Source organism: Sinocyclocheilus anshuiensis, unplaced genomic scaffold (genome assembly GCF_001515605.1).
Source record: "Sinocyclocheilus anshuiensis isolate Anshui unplaced genomic scaffold, SAMN03320099.WGS_v1.1 scaffold2607, whole genome shotgun sequence".
NCBI classification, from domain to species: Eukaryota; Metazoa; Chordata; class Actinopteri; order Cypriniformes; family Cyprinidae; genus Sinocyclocheilus; species Sinocyclocheilus anshuiensis.
The window spans coordinates 20,497-39,704 of record NW_015549720.1 but is presented as its reverse complement, the minus strand read 5'-3'; the positions used below and the strand labels follow the sequence as shown (position 1 = coordinate 39,704).

General features: G+C 38.5%; 1 protein-coding gene and 1 pseudogene across 1 annotated transcript; both read left to right on the top strand.

Moving 5' to 3' along the window:
• The first annotated feature begins 232 nt into the window (after positions 1-232).
• Positions 233-7,459, top strand: LOC107660773 (synaptic vesicle 2-related protein-like; annotated as a pseudogene).
• A 640-nt stretch (positions 7,460-8,099) lies between these two features.
• On the top strand, positions 8,100-18,583 carry LOC107660766 (protein phosphatase Slingshot homolog 1-like). Its single transcript, XM_016450181.1, has 15 exons — positions 8,100-8,779; positions 10,260-10,297; positions 10,997-11,097; positions 11,697-11,761; positions 11,851-11,972; positions 12,076-12,144; positions 12,646-12,711; positions 12,838-13,032; positions 13,200-13,293; positions 13,382-13,510; positions 14,071-14,117; positions 14,216-14,362; positions 14,511-14,711; positions 15,342-15,969; positions 16,158-18,583. Exons 1-15 carry the CDS (start codon positions 8,708-8,710, stop codon positions 17,106-17,108), a joined length of 2,925 nt encoding a protein of 974 aa, XP_016305667.1. The 5' UTR covers positions 8,100-8,707; the 3' UTR covers positions 17,109-18,583.
• The last annotated feature ends 625 nt before the right edge of the window (positions 18,584-19,208 follow it).

The window sequence follows — 19,208 nt, the reverse complement described above, 5'->3', positions numbered from 1 at the left end:
TACAGATCTTCTTTATGCACCAAGAGCTTGTAATACTCCAAAGAGAAAGGAAAAATTTAAGTCGCATCATATGACCATTTTAATATTTCAAGGGCAAGGCATTGCATGGCACAGAAAAAAATAATTTACTTCTCCTTTGACCCTAGTTTAACCTTTTTGACTTGAAAGCCCCCATTGTCCAGGACAATATTCGAAGGCCCCCTTTGACACGAATGCCATATAACACATAAACATGGCACCTGGTGGCCAAGATTGGTACCGCATGATAATGTTAGAGAGCCAGACTTTTTTCCTCCATGTGTTGCCTCTTGCAGAGAAAAAAAAACTGTTTTGAAGAGAGAAAAAAGTTTTTGAAGGCAGAAAAAAAGGTTTTGGAGGGGGAAAAAATTCAAAGAGAAAGAGAGAAAAAATAGGATTTAGGATCTAAGACACTATTTTTTCACCCACCTTGAAATTTTTTTTGTTCACATTGTGGTTCAGGGCTTCCATACTGAACTGTATGTTCTTCAATAAAAACAATAGTTATTGAGGGAAAATAAAAAGAAATATGATTTCAGTTTACATATTAATGTTATGTTTTTTGTTTACTATTTTGTTTATTTGAATATATTTACATACGTCATCCTGCAGCTCCCTTAATAGTGTTCTTCGGCTGGCTCCCTGGTTGAGAACTACTGCCCTATAGTTGTTTTATGTGGTGCTTAAATCATCTCACTTATTTAACTTTTCTGTTTAGACATAGAATAACTAGGGTGAAGTGTGTGTATACCTCTGAATAACTTGTTTGTGTGAATAAATATTTTTAAAAATATGATAGAATATGAATACAAAATACAGAATTTACTTAATTATTGTGACCTGGAGAAAAAGAACACACACAAAAAGAGTGTTTATCATGAATTCATTCGAAAGAGGATGTGGGTAAAAAAAGTCTAAAAATGTCTAGTTTATGAAAACCAATACTTTCCCCTTTGCTTAACATCCCTAATACTTCTATCTAACAAACGTTTCTAATGGTAATGAATAAGATTTTATGAAAGAATTCCACACATTCCCTTGATTTTCTTCCTTTTAGCACTGCTTATCTTGTTTAAGGATGACATGAACGCCGTGTGCGTTTTACTCTGGAGAACTGAGGGCAAGCCCACTCTCTTAGTTTACCACCATCCTTCAGGTTGTGTTAGTGTGATCAGAGACGCACACCAGTCGTTCTATAGCCGAGTACACTGTTTTGGTTTAGCGTTCCATCATAGCCAAGTGAAATTAATGCGTTGAGAAGATCATCGCAAGTGGCTTACAAACGCAGGAAAGACAACAATATCAGGTAATACATGTGTGTTTTGTGTTTACTTGTCAAATTGTTGTGGCTAGTAAGCCTAAGTATTATTTACACCTGTGCCGTTTTTTTAGAACTTTTAGTTGAGTGAAAACTGAAAACCGTAGCCTATAGAAATGTCAGACAAATTACATAGTTGTAAATTATGTTTAGTTTGTGAAATTAAACGGCAACTACAATATTGAGTTTAAATATTTAATCAGTTTCAGATTTGCGTTGTAAACCGTACAAAGGCTAAAGTCTATATATTTGTTTAGTTTGGTGACATCCCAGACAGATGATAAAAGCATCCTTACTGTTCATGAGGAGCAGCCCGGGAAAGATGAGCCTAGCGATGAAGGAGTTTGCAATATTCTGGTGCAAGTGGATGTCGGGGACAGCGAGAACAGAAGCTCTGGAATCTCAGGTTGGCGTCTATATCCAACATCTACATTTGTAGATGAATGTGCAATTGGAACATTCTCTTTATTCCAGGATAGAGTTGAAAGTGATTAAGCTCAGACTTGTGGTGTAATGTAGGCTACAGTACAGTATGCATGTCGTTTAAGGTCTTTAGGACATGCGAGGTAAAAAATCTTGTTCAAGAAATAACATTATGCATCCTCAAGTAGGCTACTGGATATTAATAAAAGGGGGCATCAGGCTTTTTGTCTATAGAGCAGGGGTGGGCAAACTTGGCCCTTCCAGGTCACTTTCCTTCAGAGTTTAGCTCCAACTCTAATCAAACACACCTGAACCAGCTAATCATTGTCTTCAAGACTACTAGAAAGCTACAGGCAGGTGAGTTTTATCAGGGTTGGACCAAATCTCTGCAGGAAAGTGGCCTGGAAGGGCCAAGTTTGCCCATCACTGCTATAGAGCATAACAAAAAGTATGTTTTGATGCTCAAATAAAAAACTAGACTCGAAAGACTAATAAATTATAGTTGTGAGGCTTTTTTGCATGGTACCATCTTTATTGCAGTCAAAATAAGTTATTGTAGTTCAAGACACTTTGTCAGCAGAATTTAAATTCCTCACAGGATTGACATTACTCTTTTTTTCTGAATACGTACTAGCTCAGAAGAATGCACAGCCCTCGTCCTTCCTTCTCAGTCTCTAATGTCTGTTTGGTGATTTATGCTTGGCTTGTATACAATATCTTCTCATCATTCAATAAATACGCATTTCTTCAGAAACCTTCACTGTGGAAGAAGCAGTTGAGGCTATTGGTTTTGGAAGGTTTCAGTGGAAACTCTCTATGCTAACAGGAGTTGCGTGGGTAAGAAATTCGGCATTATACAGTAGTGTTTTAAATACAAGTGATGTTTACTGAACAAATATTTTCGGTTTGTTTGGTAAATTCAGTTTACTTAAAAACTTGTTTACTGAAAATTCAAACTCTTATGTTTCATATTTGCGTGCAAAGATGGCCGATGCTATGGAAATGATGCTCCTTAGTATTGCAACTCCTCAACTGCGCTGTGAGTGGAGGCTCTCGAGCTGGAAATTGGCATTCATAACAGTGGTCAGTATATTCACTGTTGAACACTAACATGTTTGAACACCTCTTGGGGTTACGTTTGGTTATACCTTTCTGAAAAGGTGGTAGAATGTCGATCACGCACAGTATTGTTAAGACTTTTATAATATTTCATCTTTTGAATCTTAAATGTATCATTGTAATTTTGTACCTTGCCAGATAGTGTTCATTGGAATGATGGTCAGCTCCTCAATTTGGGGGAACATTTCAGACAAATATGGCCGAAAAGTGGTATGTTTGGTTTAAATCTAGCACAAGTGAAATGAGTAAATAAATAATGTCAATGCAAGCATTCTTTATAAGAACATAAAGCAGTCACTGTTGCCTCACTGACAGCCTCGCCATCTCCATCTTTTAGTGTTTAATACTCTGCATGCTGTGGACATTGCACTATGGGCTTCTCAGTGCTTTTGCACCTGTTTACAGCTGGATCTTAGTCTTGCGATGCCTCGTGGGATTTGGCCTGGGAGGAGCCCCTCAGTCGTGAGTTTTTCCATCAATGAACAATGAATGAAGTGTGATTCATTGCAAACTCATAATTGACATTCAAGTGAGCAACACTCAGAAAGAATGTGAAGTATTTTTTATGGTACTTTTTATTCATGTTCTAGATATTAAGCTCTTTTGAAGGCAGAATGTATTCTCATTAGTGTCTACATTGTTTTGGACATTGCTTTTACATCATCATGTGCTAAAAAACATACAATTTTCTAAACTGCCGTATTTCCCTCAGAGACCATTAAACCTGTTCAGTTGCTCACTACTACAAAGAACCTGCCAAGTCATTTAATCTATAATCAGTTGTGTTGTTACACAGTGTTGGGGAAAGTTACTTTTAAAAGTAATGCATTACAATATTGCCTTACTCCATAAAAAAAAGGAACGAATTACGGTACTTAGTTACTTTTTATGGAAAGTAATACGCTACTTTTGCATTACTTTTTACATCTGGACAGGGCTTCATTTAATTATTGCAGGTTTGCGTCATATTCTGAGTCGCATTATTCTTATTCATTTTGAGGAATACTGAATCTGTGTTTTTTTTTTTTGTGAGTGAGGTGAATTACTGCATATTCATATTTATTTTAGAACTATTTCTCTCAACATGGGGACAGGACAGTTGTCAATCAATACATTGGGGAAAAAAAAGTAACTTGCGTTACTTATTTGAAAAAGTAACTCCGATATTCTCTTGTAAATTAAAAAGTAATGCGTTACTTTACTAGTTACTTGAAAAAAGTAATCTGATTACATAACTCGCATTACTTGTAATGTGTTACCCCCAACACTGTTGTTACATCTGAATCTGTAGGGGTCAGTAAGATTTTTTTTAATTAGAAGAATACTTTTATTCAACAAGGACGCATTGCTAAAAATCACAGTAAAGACATTTATAATGTTACCAAATGTATATTTCAAATAAACGCTGTTTTTTAAACTTTCTATTCATCATAGAATCTTAAAAATGTATCACAGTTTCCACAAAAATATGAAGAAGCACAACAGTTTTCAACATGTTTCTTGAGCAGCAAATCAGAATATATGAATGATTTCTGAAGGATCATGGTTTTTTGATCATATTTCATTCATTCCCTTACAGAGTGACATTATATACTGAATTCCTCCCGATGAAATCCAGAGGGATATCTATAATCCTGTTAGGGGTAATTCAGATGACTGTTTATTCAACTATTACGTTTTTCAATATGCAATTATATTATACATTTTACTGAGATAGTTGTTTGGTGTTGTAACTGACTGAAACAATGTATATTAGGTTAAATATAACATAAACATGCCTTTATAAAATTCTCTCACAATGAGAATTATTAAAGTCTACAGTATCCTTAATTATCTTATGACATGTTGCTGTCCTTATAATGAGTCTTGATAATAATGAATTATAAATGAATCAATCTTCTGTGCTAATAGGTGTTCTGGGCCTTGGGTGCTGTGTTTAAAGTGTTACTGGCTATGGTGGTCATGCCCACATTAGGCTGGAAATGGCTGCTAGCTTTCTCCACCCTTCCTCTTGTTGTCTTTGCTGCCTCCTGCTGTGTATGTATGGCTGTAACAATGTAAACTGTTACTAGACATAAGGCTAGTGTCCAGGTGCCTTAATATACTACTATTTCTATTGTTTGGTTGTGAATTGTGTGTATTTGTCATGTAGTGGTTACCAGAGAGTGCTAGATTTGATGTACTGAGAGGCAGAGAAGACAAGGCCCTGGACACTTTGAAATATATAGCAGCAGCTAATGGGAGCTCTGTGCCTACTGGAAGACTTATAGCCAACACACAGGTATGTGGGGCTAACAGTCCTACATCTTTTCTCAAAATCTCCTACTCACACATTATTGAAGAATTTCAAATTTGGGGGTTTTATGTTTATTTTGTAAAGTAGAGTTGCCATTGATTTGTGTTTATGTGTTTTAGACTGAGCGTGGGAGAATTAGAGACCTTTTTATTCCAGAATACCGCAAAACAACACTTTTGGTCTGGGTTATCTGGTATGCAGATTGTTAAAAATGTCAGATCCTTCCATATAAAACTTTTTTTTTTTTAATGTAAAACTAAAAAATCACCTATGTTTTACACACAGGTTTTGTAATGCTTTTTAATATTATGGTCTTGTGCTGCTGACCACTGAACTCTTCCAAGCTGGATCTGCGTGTAGTGGTGAGTGGTTTGTAAAGTACTTTTTGTGACCAAGCTCATCATAAAATGTGCACACGCTTGATTTTAACGCACTTTTGTGTTTAACTGGGACTACGACCACAAATCTAAACTACACAAAAAAAGTTTGGGGTCGGTAAGATTTTGTATGTTTTTGAAAGAAGTCTCTTATACTCACCAATGCTGAATTTATTTGATGGAAAATACAGTAAAAACAGTAATATTGTGAAATATTATTACAATTTGAAATACAATTTTCTATTTTAATATATTTTAGTAATATAAATTATAATAAATTAATATATTAATTTATTCCTGTGATTTCAAAACTGATTTTTCAGCAGTAATTACTCCAGTCTTCAGTGTCACATGATCCTTCAGAAATCATTCTAATATGCTGATTTAATGTTCAAGAAACATTTCTTACTAAAGTGCCAAAAACTGTTGCTTAATATTTTTGTGGAAACTGTGGTATATATATATATATATATATATATGATGAATAGAACATTAAAAACAGTCTTTACTGTCACTTTTGATTACTGACCCCAAACTTTTGAAGAGTATATCTTTAATTTCTCATACATTTTAAACAGGTTAAGCACAATGTGTTGTGAATTGTAGTAAAAATGTGTCTAATTCCAGTTACTGATAACTCAAATATGGAACCTCAGTGCAGTTTGGAGTGCAATTATCTGACTTTTCATGATTATGTGGACCTTCTGTGGACCACCTTAGCAGAATTTCCAGGTGACATGAAGTCATTCTCTCCTCTCATGTTGCTGTTTTTAGTTAATCAACCTAAATGCAAACATTGTTATATGAGCTACATATAAACGAATAGACAACTGTGTGATTTGTGTCTTGATGTCAGAACAGGTATTCTGGTCACCCTGTGGATGATTGATCGAATTGGCCTGAAAAAAAGCATGGCAATTTGTTTTTTATTGTTCTCTGTGTCTATTTTGCCACTGTATGCCTGTACACAAAGGTAAATTCATAAAGTCATCAAAAAAAACCTGTACAGATTCTAATAAGGATGCAAAAATCAACTTTGTAATTGCAAAAGTAAGAAAAAGAAGTGCCTAAATATTTTTAAGCCACTGTAAATGACAAAACATGTTTATCTTTTACTTTACAATTTCCAGGACAGTTCTCACAGTCTTTATTTTCATTGCTCGAGCCTGTATAACAGGGGGCTGGCAGGTTGCATATGTTTATACACCTGAGGTGAGGCTTTCTTGCAAAGCGGCTTATTGTGCTTCAGTCAATCCCAGTAGAATTTTCATTTAAAATGCGATTTCCTTTTTTCTTGTCTTGGCCTCCTCAGGTTTTCCCCACAGCAACCAGAGCTATTGGTATTGGTAAAGGCAGTGGGATGTCTCGTGTTGGAGCTCTCATCACACCATTTATTGCTCAGGTAAAGCATTCCTCTGGTTTCATAAGAAGATTAAAGTGTATTGATGCTTTCCTGTATGTGTGTTTGTGTCTGTATCTCTTCAGGTCCTTCTGAAGTCATCGGTTTACCTGACTCTCTCGGCGTATTTAATGTTGCTTGCTGGGTACAGTGGCATCCTTGGTATTGCCCATGGAAACAACAGGGCGGAGCCTCCAGGAATCAACGCAAAGCACCATGGAACAAAAAAACATGGAAAGGCCGCATGGCTCTGAGACAGCCGAGTCCTCCAGCAACACGTGTCCTTAACAGCACATGGAAAACTGAATCTGTGAGATCTTCGGATTAATAGTGGAGAAGGCCATAATGTATAATCGTGCCATACCTGTATATACCGAATGTTATGTAAATGCATTCTAAAGTACATTTTTAAATAAATAGTTAATTTCTTTGTATATATTATGCACATAAAATATTGTAATTAATTTTACATTAAGCTGTTTATGATGCCAAGAACTTGTCAAACTATTTTGTTGGGTCTTTCAGTTACACAAGTATCGATTTCTCTCCTTTTTTGATGTTTTTCCAATGAACTCTACATGCACGCATACTGTCTGTGTTTTTCTCCTAAAATCTCAGTGCTACACAAGCGTCTGGTATAGTACTGGCCCGATAGCAAACTATGGTAGTAGCAAATGTTTTCTGACACATTTCTAATAACTGTCAATCACAACAAATTATATTTTCAACAAATTACTATATAACTATAGTAAACACTATTGACTTATATTAAAACAAAGTTTTAACGAGTTCGAGAAGCTCTAAATATGTTTAGCATAAAAGTGGATTGTATCAACATTGCTTTGCCCTGTTGTGTGACATTTCGTCAAGATTTAATGTTATGCTTCATTTTCTCACAACTTCCCAAATGCCAATAGACTGCAGTTGTGACAGCAGTCATGAGTCACGATTTGCTACTTGCTGACTGACTGCAGGGGGAGGGACATTCTTGCTCTAGAGAGAATTTGATTGGACAAATGTTTGTAGTGCAAGATGAGTCATCAGTATTTTGTATTTAATTTTTCTAGGAAGAGACAAAATGAGCATACTATAGAATAAGCCCACATTAATTGGAACGAATTTAAAATGTGTATATCAGCTACATTTAAAAATGGTCAACAACGGCTAACACACGTTTGTTTGTTTGTTTGTTTAGTTTTCTCATAGAGTATTTAACCAGGGGTTGAATTTGCATTACAAAACACACACTCAGCTCCATTTTTGGTTGCTGAAACATACAAATTTGTCGTCGTCACAGGGAGGAAGGAAAAATCTAGCGATCAAGCTACATCATAAGGGCTCAAGTAGTATGTGGATGATTGGGTGTTGAGTCTGCATAGGATGCACTGTTGTCAGGGAGAAGTGCAAGTCACCTTCACGCGGTTGGCCCACAAGCCCATATCTAACGCAGACGATCACAGAACTTCACCAACCACGGACGGCGGGTCCAGAAACAAGGTCCATAATGTCTGGCCACTAAATCAACGTTCCAGCCGGGAAGATAGAGCACAGACCGTTGTTTATTGGCATCGCTGGCGTGAATGAGAATTTGCCGAATCGCTGAGTTGGATGGTTTTATCGCTCCGCTAAATTAGATTTAATGCGCCTCTGAATGCATTAACCCCGTCACTGGCGGGTGCTGAACGGGTAATCTCGGCGTGTCCTATTCGGACCGGAGCGCCTGAGGTTTCCCTGAACGCTTTGCAGCGTTTGCAGCCATGGCTCTGGTGACTCTGCAGCGCTCCCCTACACCCAGCGCCGCATCCTCAGCCAGCACCAACGCGGGGGAGGTGAGTGGAGGCTGACCGGCGGGGGAAATGCTGGGGATGCATGTGTAAATAACGCTTAAACAGCTAATATTAGCTGGGCCTGTGGCTCGGGGATCATTTCTCCTTTCTAATGACGTGCAAATCTGATACTATAAGTCACCGAGTTCAGCCTGCTGTGTAGACGAGCGCACGCTGAAGTTTTCACATTAGCCATGAGGGGGCTTTTTTTTCAGGCAGTGTGTATGAGAGAGCGCGAGTGATGATGGGGATTAACTTGACTTGCCCAAACAAAACAAAACATGCCAGTGCTGAATTATGGTTATGTTGTTGAAATGTTCAAATATATTTGTGTATGTGGTTTAGTGGATGTAGGTGCATGGTGCAATTATTATTTCACTGTTTATCCTACCCTACATTCAATAACAGTATCTTATTTGTGTGTGTTGAGGATAAAGTGGTCATAAATCGACTGCCTTGTATATTTAACGCAGTATCAATTCAGCCATACCACAAATATGCTTACACCGGTTTCTTAGTAATATGATAGCCTACTTATGACCAATTGAGCGTTTGGCAGTTCTCACTATGTACGATTCGTGAACGAACCTCATTATTTGTACAACGAGTCGAATCTTTTAAAAGAATCGGTTGAACTGATTCATAAAACCTGCCTTAAATTGATTACGAAACGGACTGACTCTGTCAGAATGGTTATCGAGTAAACGCCTCATTAAACCGAGAAATCTCTGTTCGGGCATGTGCTCATTGATAATGAGCTGAAAGTTATGTACAATTAAGTGCATCTATATTATGAATGATATAGCTCAAAGTTAGGTTACTTTATTTATGAAGTTATTGAAATGTGAAAAATTAAACATATTGGAATGTTTACGGTTTTATGAGTGGGTTAGATAAGATTTTTTTAAACTCATGCAAAAACGTTTTTAGACAAAAGGGGTAAATTAATGTTCATACTGTTTAATATGAATGCTTCTATGTATTTTCTAAATGACTTTGTTAGCTAAATCATGACTTCACCTGACTGAACTGGGGCACATCAAATTACAATAAACATCTTTAAATGCCGTGCTTGTCAGGGACCACGATTCCATGACCTAATACAGTGGTTCTCAAACCTGTCCTGGAGTACCCGCTATTCAGGCTTCTTAGAGACAGCCCACTTATGAGCTAGCCTACTATAACATAAGCCCACAGTAATGTTCATCCCTGAGGCTTTCATTTTTTAATGTGCCCTAAATCTATCCAAAGTATTTTTGTTTTGCTTAAGCATAAAATGTTTCTGCTTACTATTTAAAGAATTTCGTTTTGGGCTTACATTTCTGGATCTGTCTCATCAAACAGTCTGGTGTTAATGGCTTTGTATCTCTAAACCATAATTAGAGACATCCAGAATTGATTGATATATGCAAAGTAATTTCATACAGTATACAGTTTCTACCAGGGCCCTTTGTAATTCCACTTCTGCTGTTTTATTTGTCAGGATTTAGGCAGTGATGATGATCGAAAGGCAAACCTAAGGTCAGTGCTATTTTTATTCGTCTTATTTAATCCATTCATCCTTTTTTAACTATGATAAAAATCTTAATTTTGGAGTGTCTTCATAATTGTGTGTGTGGCCTATTTCAGCCTGAGTGAAAGTTTCTTCATGGTAAAAAATTACAATAAACATCTTTAAATGCCGTGCTTGTCAGGGACCACGATTCCATGACCTAATACAGTGGTTCTCAAACCTGTCCTGGAGTACCCCCAGCCCTGCACATTTTGTATGTCTCCCTCGTTTATCACACCTGATTCAACTCATCGGCTCATTAGTAGAGACTGCAAGACCTGAAGTGGGTGTGTCAGATATAGGGAGACATACAAAATGTGCAGTGCTGGGGATACTTCATGGAGAGGTTTGAGAACCACTGACCTAATAGAATAGCTGAATCTTTTTTTTTTTAACTGGTTCTTTGAAACGAACGAGCTGATCGAAAGAACCGAGTCTTCCCTTCACTACTCTCAGTACACTCACTGCAATGATGTCATTGAATAGATACTCTGCCTGGTGATCTGCTGTTTTATTTGTCAGGATTTAGGCAGTGATGATGATCGAAAGGCAAACCTAAGGTCAGTGCTATTTTTATTCGTCTTATTTAATCCATTCATCCTTTTTTAACTATGATAAAAATCTTAATTTTGGAGTGTCTTCATAATTGTGTGTGTGGCCTATTTCAGCCTGAGTGAAAGTTTCTTCATGGTAAAAGGGGCAGCTCTGTTTTTACAGCAAGGCAGCAGTGCACAAGGGCCCAGAACACCCACCCATCATAAAAATGCAGGTAATCCACAACAAGGTCATAACCATGATCAGTTTTGTGTGTGTGAAGAATTTGAAGAAATTAAGTATTCAAGGAAATAAATAAAGTATTTTGCATCACTAGATATTACTGTCAGTTGTTTAAAATTTCTGTTGTAAAACAGTTGTCAAATATTAAATGTTTGGCTGCTTTCATCTTCATACTTTTTCACAGTTAAAAGTGAAGTTTTTGGTTTCTGTGAACAGCTAAGCCTTTCTTTTTAAATTGATTAGCCATCTCAGTCATTTAGTCATTGATCAATGCTGTTAGAACGTTGAGGAAAAACACCTTGAAAATGTCTTTTTGTCATGGTAACAACAAACAGAACAGTGTGTAATGGAGTGCAGCAGAAGAGCATCAAGAATATCAAATATTGGTGTGAGCAATTTGGCCATTTCTAATTATTGGGGGAAACTTCCCCACCTCAATGTCTTCTGGTGGTTACTGCCCTGAACCACAACAATAAAAGTGGATTTTCCTTTAATAACTGCTACACTGTTATGTTATTGTTGATGAAAATAGTAGTTTATTGTCCATAAAATAATCTGATTTTTGTTCTTTAATTGTCGTTGTTGTTAAAGGGGATCTACCACAGCATCTACAAGTAATGATAAACACCCTCCGTGCTGAGGATAGAATTAAACTAGTAAGTTAAGTACATCGTGTCTAGTACAATGTAGGAATGGCTACTGCTCACAATGTGCATACACCAATGTACACCGTCTCCATCAACAGGTTGTTAGGTTAGAAAGCGGTTGGACAAACCATGTGCGGTACATGATGGTTGTCTACACAAATGGGCGTCAGGACACTGAAGAAAACATACTGCTTGGGATGGATTTTACAGATAAGGACAGGTAGGAATCCGATTGTTCTAACTTACAGCCTGTATGCATTCATTGTGTTCTTTATCCCACACTTATTGGTAGACACAAATGTATGTTTGTTTGTTTGTTGTAGTAAAAGTTGCTCTATTGGGATGACTCTTCCACTTTGGAGTGATACCAACATTCACTTGGATGGAGATGGGTAAATATCTTAATTCACTTCCTGTAAGGCAAAGGTTAAATCCTATTTTTGGGCTTTAGGTGTCTTGTCTTTAATTAACTTTAATTCATTTTCCTGACCCATTTTTACTTTGTTTCAGTATATGTTTTTTTTTCTCAGTTAATTGATTGCTTACACATGCCATACATAGAAATACACTGGATTTGTTATCTGTCAGCCTGTCTATGTTTGGTCACATTTAAAATCAATTTATATGTGTGTACAGAGAATGACCTCTACAGGTTCAGTACGAAATAACATGTTATGATCTCCGTGCATGTGACATGGGGGCTATTGACAGACGCATTATTTAGAGAGAATTTTCCACTGGTTTGTGGTGTAAAGTTGTTCCACTGACCAACCCGGGAAAGCAACATCGTCCTGCTGCCTGCTTATGCATTTCTGTATAATTACTAATTCATATATCACAGCAATGTCATAGCTCATAATTTACATGCCTGAACTCCTCTCTCTCACCCCCAGAGGTTTCAGTGTGAGCACAGCAGGAAGACTATATGTTTTTAAGCCTGTGTCAGTACAGGCCATGTGGTACGTTTACTATTACATATCCTCTTATGGTGCATTTATAATGTGCTTTTTTTTCTGGTGATATTTTAATAGTGTGTTCTCACACACTTCATAAATCGTTTATGTTTGATTTGATGTATATTGCAGGTCTGCCATCCAGGTGTTGCACAAAGCATGTGAGGTATCCCGCAGATACAACCATTTCCCAGGAGGGATGGCCCTTACATGGGTTGGCTATTATGAGAGCTGCATATCCTCAGAGCAGAGTTGTATCAATGAGTGGAATGCTGTGACAGATCTGGAGAACACACGGCCTGACTCACCAGTCATGTTTTCTGATCAGTGAGTTCATATGTCTGCAGATAGTAAAAGTACTGATAAACTGATTATAGTGAAATAAGATTGAGTACTCTGATATGGTACTAAAATTTTATTTTGGGGGCTTATTATGGGACTGAAACCCTAAATTATTTTGTTTATATTAACATTGTTTTTCATGTCATGCACAGGCCAACAGAGAGAGAGAGAACAGAGTGTTTAATCAAAGCCAAACTCCGAAACATAATGATGTTTCAGGACCTGGAAAATATTACTTCTAAGGAGGTATATGTAATGAGGCTTTTGTGCCATGGTTTACATTAATGCATCAGCCATGGCAGGAGTATTAAACTGAATCCTTTCACTTCTGTAGATCCGAAATGAACTGGAACAACATATGAGCTGCAACCTGAGGGAGTATAAAGAGTTTATTGACAATGAGATGCTGCTTATCCTGGGCCAGATGGACAAGGCTACACTCATATTTGATCATCTGTACCTGGTAAAGCTTCCTTCAAGATTTCTCTGCCATCCATGTTTGATTCTTGTTTGCTTACCTAAAAAGAGATGCACATAGTGTTAGTTCACTGATAGGGCTGGGGGGAAAACCTGCATGCATGCACTAATGCATTGCCCAGCTTTCTCAAACGATTTTAGATTAATCCACAAAAAAATCATTAATCCTTCTGGTTATTGAAAACAGCAAAACATTACAGATAAGTTCACAAATGGTAAGAAGGGCCAATTTGCAGCATTTGCACTATGTAAACAAAAAAAACACGCAGGAGTCTGCAGATAAGATTAACTGTAAAGATCAAAAAGGCTGGCTAACAATTTTTTTCATTATTTTACTTATATTTTATTTAAAAACATTTTTAATGCAGTATTTAATGACCTAAATCATAATTGTAGTACACTTGCTCTAAACTTGATCATTCTTAGTCGCATCCACTGAAAACAAGATCCCATTAAGTTTACAACAAAATGACATGGTTATCGACAGGAGCTTTAAGACTCTGAAACAAATAAAGCTATGGTTGTTGTACATCTCATTAATTGCAGGGCTCAGAATGGAATGCATCCAACTTGGAGGAGCTTCAAGACTCTGGGTTAGTGCTGCTATACATCGACCGACTGTGCATTGAGTTAAAATTATATGTGTATTTAACACAAATCAGCAGTCTAACATCTGTTTATTTTTATGCAGGGTTGGGTATATCCTCAATGTCACAAAAGAGATTGACAACTTTTTCCCAGGTACCTTTTGTTATTGTAATGTCCGAGTTTATGATGATGAGACTACAGATCTGCTGGCACACTGGAACGAAACCTACAACTTCATAGTTAAAGCCAAGTGAGTTACTTTTCATGTTTAGAAAGATACTAGAAACGTGTGTTGTTGTTCCCGTCATGTGCTGTTTCACTCAGTAAAGCTGTATTGTACCCATATGTTTTGACAAAAGATTTTTTTGACATGGGTGCCCTGTATGTCTTTCATATAGGAAAAACAACTCTAAATGCCTTGTACATTGCAAGATGGGAGTGAGTCGCTCAGCATCCACCGTCATTGCTTATGCTATGAAGGAGTATGGATGGTCGCTTGAGAAGGCGTACAGTTTTGTCAAACAGAAGAGGAATATAGCACAACCCAATCCAGCTTTTATGAAACAACTTGCTGAGTACGAGGGGATTTTAGATGCCAGGTGGGAAATACCAAGATAATTAGACACGTTCTTTTTGACATCATATATAGCATTCTTCTTCCATTTGCATTCACATTTATATTTATTCATTTAGCATACACAGTTTATTCAGAGCATCTTACTTTTTCATTTGTACATTTCTTAATCATTGTGAATGTCACTCTGAATAATGTGAAAGACCAGCTTTAGAACAGCATGAATTTCCAGGTCCAGGCTGGCTTATGCTGGTTTGGTGCTAGCGAAGCTGGTCCACTAGCATGGTCTTTCTAGTGAAAATTAACTGAACAACAAAGACTTGGTGGGGACATAAACATCAAAAACTCAACTGTTTCTTGTGACCACATAGTCTAAAGCAGTGGGTGTCCTGTAGAGTTTAGCTCCAACTTGCCTCAACACACCTGCCTGGTATTTTCCACTATGCCTAGTAAGAGCTTGATTAGCTGCTTCAGGTGTGTTTAATTAGGGTTGAAGTTAAACTTTGCTGGACACTGGCCCTCCAGGACCAAGTTTGGACAGCCCTGGTCTAAAGGGACCAAACCTATCTTTTTTTGTCAGTTTTCTTTGACTGTATTTTCTTTTTTTCACAATTTTTCAAGAGGTGACTGCTACCTTTGTTTCCTGTCATTGTAGCAAGCAGAGACACAACAAACTCTGGCAACCTGCTGGTGACGAGTATTCTCTTGAGGGCCTCCAGGCTTCAGCTGCCAGTGGTGACCAGACTCCTCAATTTTCGTCACTGCACCCCGATCAAGAACAGACCGCTTGGGGCCATGGTGGAGCAAGTGCTTCCCCCTGCTGCGGAGAAGAGCCGACAGACCATCTCAATTACAACTACTACTTCCGGCGACTATCAGACACTGCTCTGGACAGTGAACCCTCCACGCCAGTTCGAGGTCCTCCACTTTTAGGCATGGAACGAGTCTTTATTGAGATTGAGGATGTAGAGAGGGATGCGTTGTTGGACGATGAAGGCTTCCCCATGGCTCACCTGGCCCTTCCTGGGGAGGGCACAGCAGCCCAGACCTGTGGCCGACTGGAGCCTATAGAGGACATGCGCTTGAGGCTGGAGTTTAGCACGGTGGAGGAGGAGGATGAGGAGGAAGCACAAAAGGAGGAGGCGGAGATGGCCGCCTTAGCTCGTGGCGAGGAGACGCCGAGGGAAGACGAGAGCCTGGCTAACTCGAACCGCTTTAACAACGAGAACGCCAACAACAGCAACAGGCTGGCTGGGAAACGCAGCTGCCCTTCTGGCTTTGACGTGAGTATGACGTCTTAGCTGTAGCGGCAGCTCTCCTGGCTTGTATGCAAGCTTATAGCTCAGAGCTCAGAGCTCTTTTCTGTGAATCCATCCTAAACGCTTTACTTTCTCTAAAGCATCCCGTACTCTTACACCTTTAAAAAACCTAACCATGCATTCTCCCTGCCTGTGTGTATTCATCGGTTTAGGACAGTGCTAGCATTGGAAACCCCTACAAAGTGAAGCCCTCATATCAGTCGTGCCGAGACTGCCTGCGCCTGCCCAGTGGCCGCCGCTGCGAACGTCGCACCCATCGCCTTAACCTGCCACGTCACACTGGCCTGCCCAGTTTGTCCATCCAGGCCCCCAGAGGACACACATTCAGTCCCGTCTCCGCTAATAAGGTGCCTCCTCCTGCCCCTCTGCATCACATGAGCAGCGGGCACTGCCAGTGCATTCGTTGCTTCGGTCGAGCCAACTCGGACACTTACAACAAGCAACTGAGCTGCGAAGACCTTTCTCAGGATTTGCGTCATTCCTTGGAGACTGAGGACAAAATGGAAGGGGAGGACGAGGGGAGCAAGGAATGCTCCAGTAGTCCTACGACAGAGCTCACTCTCCTGAGGCTCAGTCTGGGTGGTGAGAGGCCTACGGCGGAGCTCAGTCAGGGGGCCCCACTGGAGACGCAGCTGGTGCGCCATAGACTGGAGCAACTGTCCGGTCCTCAGTCGGAACAGATGGACTTGAGCATAGAGGACACTGCCACAGAGGACATGGAAGTGGATGACGGGAACGTCCCCAACTTGCACCCTGGTTCCAGTGAACTCCAGCAAACGCTCGCACTGGGCTCGGCCCTGACACGCAGCTCCAGCAGCGACAGTCTGCAGAGAATTCGCAGAGGCCAGCCGAGCTTGGTACGCCAGCGAGCTCGAGAGATCGAGACCCGTGTGCGGCTCACTGGATTGACTATGTCCTCCCAACTCAAAAGGTCTAATTCGCTGGCCAAGCTAGGTGACTTGGCCATCTCCACAGAGGACCTCATGCTTTCCACTACAGTCTCCATTGACTATGACGACCAAGAGCCTGCTCTTTGCGTGCAATCCTCTTCCTCCCCCAAGCTCTCTTTAACTCCAACTGTGTTGCAGAGTTTGAAAAGCTGACTCCAAGATGTCAGAACTGCTTTCTCAGTGAATGGGACCGATCCAGTCCTACAGCCATCGAGAGCAACCATGGAGGCCGATGCTGCAAGACACCTCATGAGAACAATCAGACCAGGCTTGGACATCCTTCCAGCAGCCCTTTACATAACTGCACTGCATTCTTCATGTGTCTGTCTGTGCTTTAACTAAGATATATATATATATATATATTAAAGCATGCTCTGGCTTGGACCTTCATTAATGGCTTTGTTGATACTGCTTTTATTTGTCTTGCTAAAGGAAGCCCTACCTGTTAAGGTTTTAATATACATGTGGCCCATCTATAGGTGGCATAATCAGAACTTTTTAAATTAGCAATGATTTTCCTCAAATATTTTGTTCAAGTATTTGTTTGATCTCCATAATTTAAACTTTCTTTAACTTTAAAACCCCATTTTTGTGCCCTTTGGTTGATATTCCAACAACATGAATGACATTTTGCCTCCCAGTTTGTTCATCAGCAAATGTATGTGCTACTGCAAATGAACCAATCGTGCAGTTGTGATGATTTGATAGCAAAAAGTGACCATTTGTCTGATTTAGATAATCGTTACGAACCATAAAGGTGCACATGTGAAAATTATAAAGGTGTTATGGAGTAACTAATAAAACCACTTGTTATGTCCTAATGATAATAGAACTTTTCATTCCATAGAAATTACTGGTTGGACCAAATAAGGTGGTCGGCGAGTATTTATAAGTTATTTAAAAACTGAATCAGATTTAGATGTAGATATTGATATGTCCATGATAACATTTGATCTATGGCTTTATTAAAACATAAAACTCACCCTATACCATATGCTTTATAACAAAAATCCCTAACTAATTGGCTATTACAATTTAACACTGTAGTCGTAAATATTTAATTGGTGACATTTTTGTTAACCTTCAAAAGCTGTATAGTTCCACAAACGTTTGTGAGGAAATTTTTATTCCACCCTGATTGACATTACCTGAATGACATCAACAAAGCCACATAATTATTGTCTATTTCCAGAGAAAAATGCAACATGAATGTGGTTGGCTAATTGTCTTACAACTCTGATTTGCTTCTCAGCTGGTGTTTATCAGGTCAACTACATCTGAAATGTGCTACTAGAGTAGCTACTGTTATGTAATTTAGCTTAAGCTGTTTATTGTACAAATTGTAGCCTGTGATGTGCAAAAGGCTTTAGCAGCAACACATTAGTACAATACAGTCTTCAAGTTGATCAGAGGATGTTTAAATGTGTCACTCTCGTCCTTTAAAAGGTCCTTTTAAAGTGTCTCCTAAATGAAATTACATCATGGCATCCGATGATGACAGTCATGTACGTTGAGTATTAACAGGCATGAACAGTTATGATATTGTGGAAATAGGGACCTGCTTGAGCTTGTCAATTTAATACCATGATGGTGTATAATATTTGTAGAAGAACACACAAATTTTGATTAGTGCTCCAAGGTAACAAGTAAGTTGCAAGTATTGGTTAAACTTGACCTTAATTTTTTTTTCATATATGTGTGTGTGTGTGTGTGTGTAATTTAATAGTTAATGATATTGGTCTTTGTGTTGCCTACTAAGCTTTTTTTCTGTTGTTGTTTTGTTTTTTTTTGGAAAAAAAAATATATGCAAAGTGGCCTGTGCAATAAGTGTAAGCAAGAATTTGAAGAGAATCATTTTTATTTAAACAATAATGTGAAAACTAACTAGTTTTCCTTAAGAAGAATGAAAATCTGAGAGAAAAGCACCTTGAGTGAGATTTGAAAGAAAGTGTTTTTTTCCCATATGGTATGCATGGGCTCAGTCACTGCTGTATGAAACTATTATGTTCTTACTTACTTTCTTACTAAACTATTATGTTCTAATTTTAAAGCTGTGAGACCTACTCCATATTGTTTTTGCAAATTCCAAATGATTTGGAACTTAATATTGGCTTTTTATTTAATGATTTATTTATTTCCCCATGTTTACAAAATATATATAATGAGGGCATTCCCATTTCTAACTGTATAGTTGTTGTTGTTGTTGTTGTTTTTGGGGGGGGGGGGGATTCCTGCAAAACAAAATTATTAAAA

Excerpts from the sequence above, each read along its gene's own strand:
- LOC107660766 (XM_016450181.1), top strand. The coding sequence starts at position 8,708 with ATGGCTCTGGTGACTCTGCAGCGCTCCCCTACACCCAGCGCCGCATCC. Across the intron at positions 13,033-13,199 it reads CCAGTCATGTTTTCTGATCA|GCCAACAGAGAGAGAGAGAA; the intron begins GTGAGTTCATAT and ends TGTCATGCACAG. Across the intron at positions 14,118-14,215 it reads GAGGAGCTTCAAGACTCTGG|GGTTGGGTATATCCTCAATG; the intron begins GTTAGTGCTGCT and ends ATTTTTATGCAG.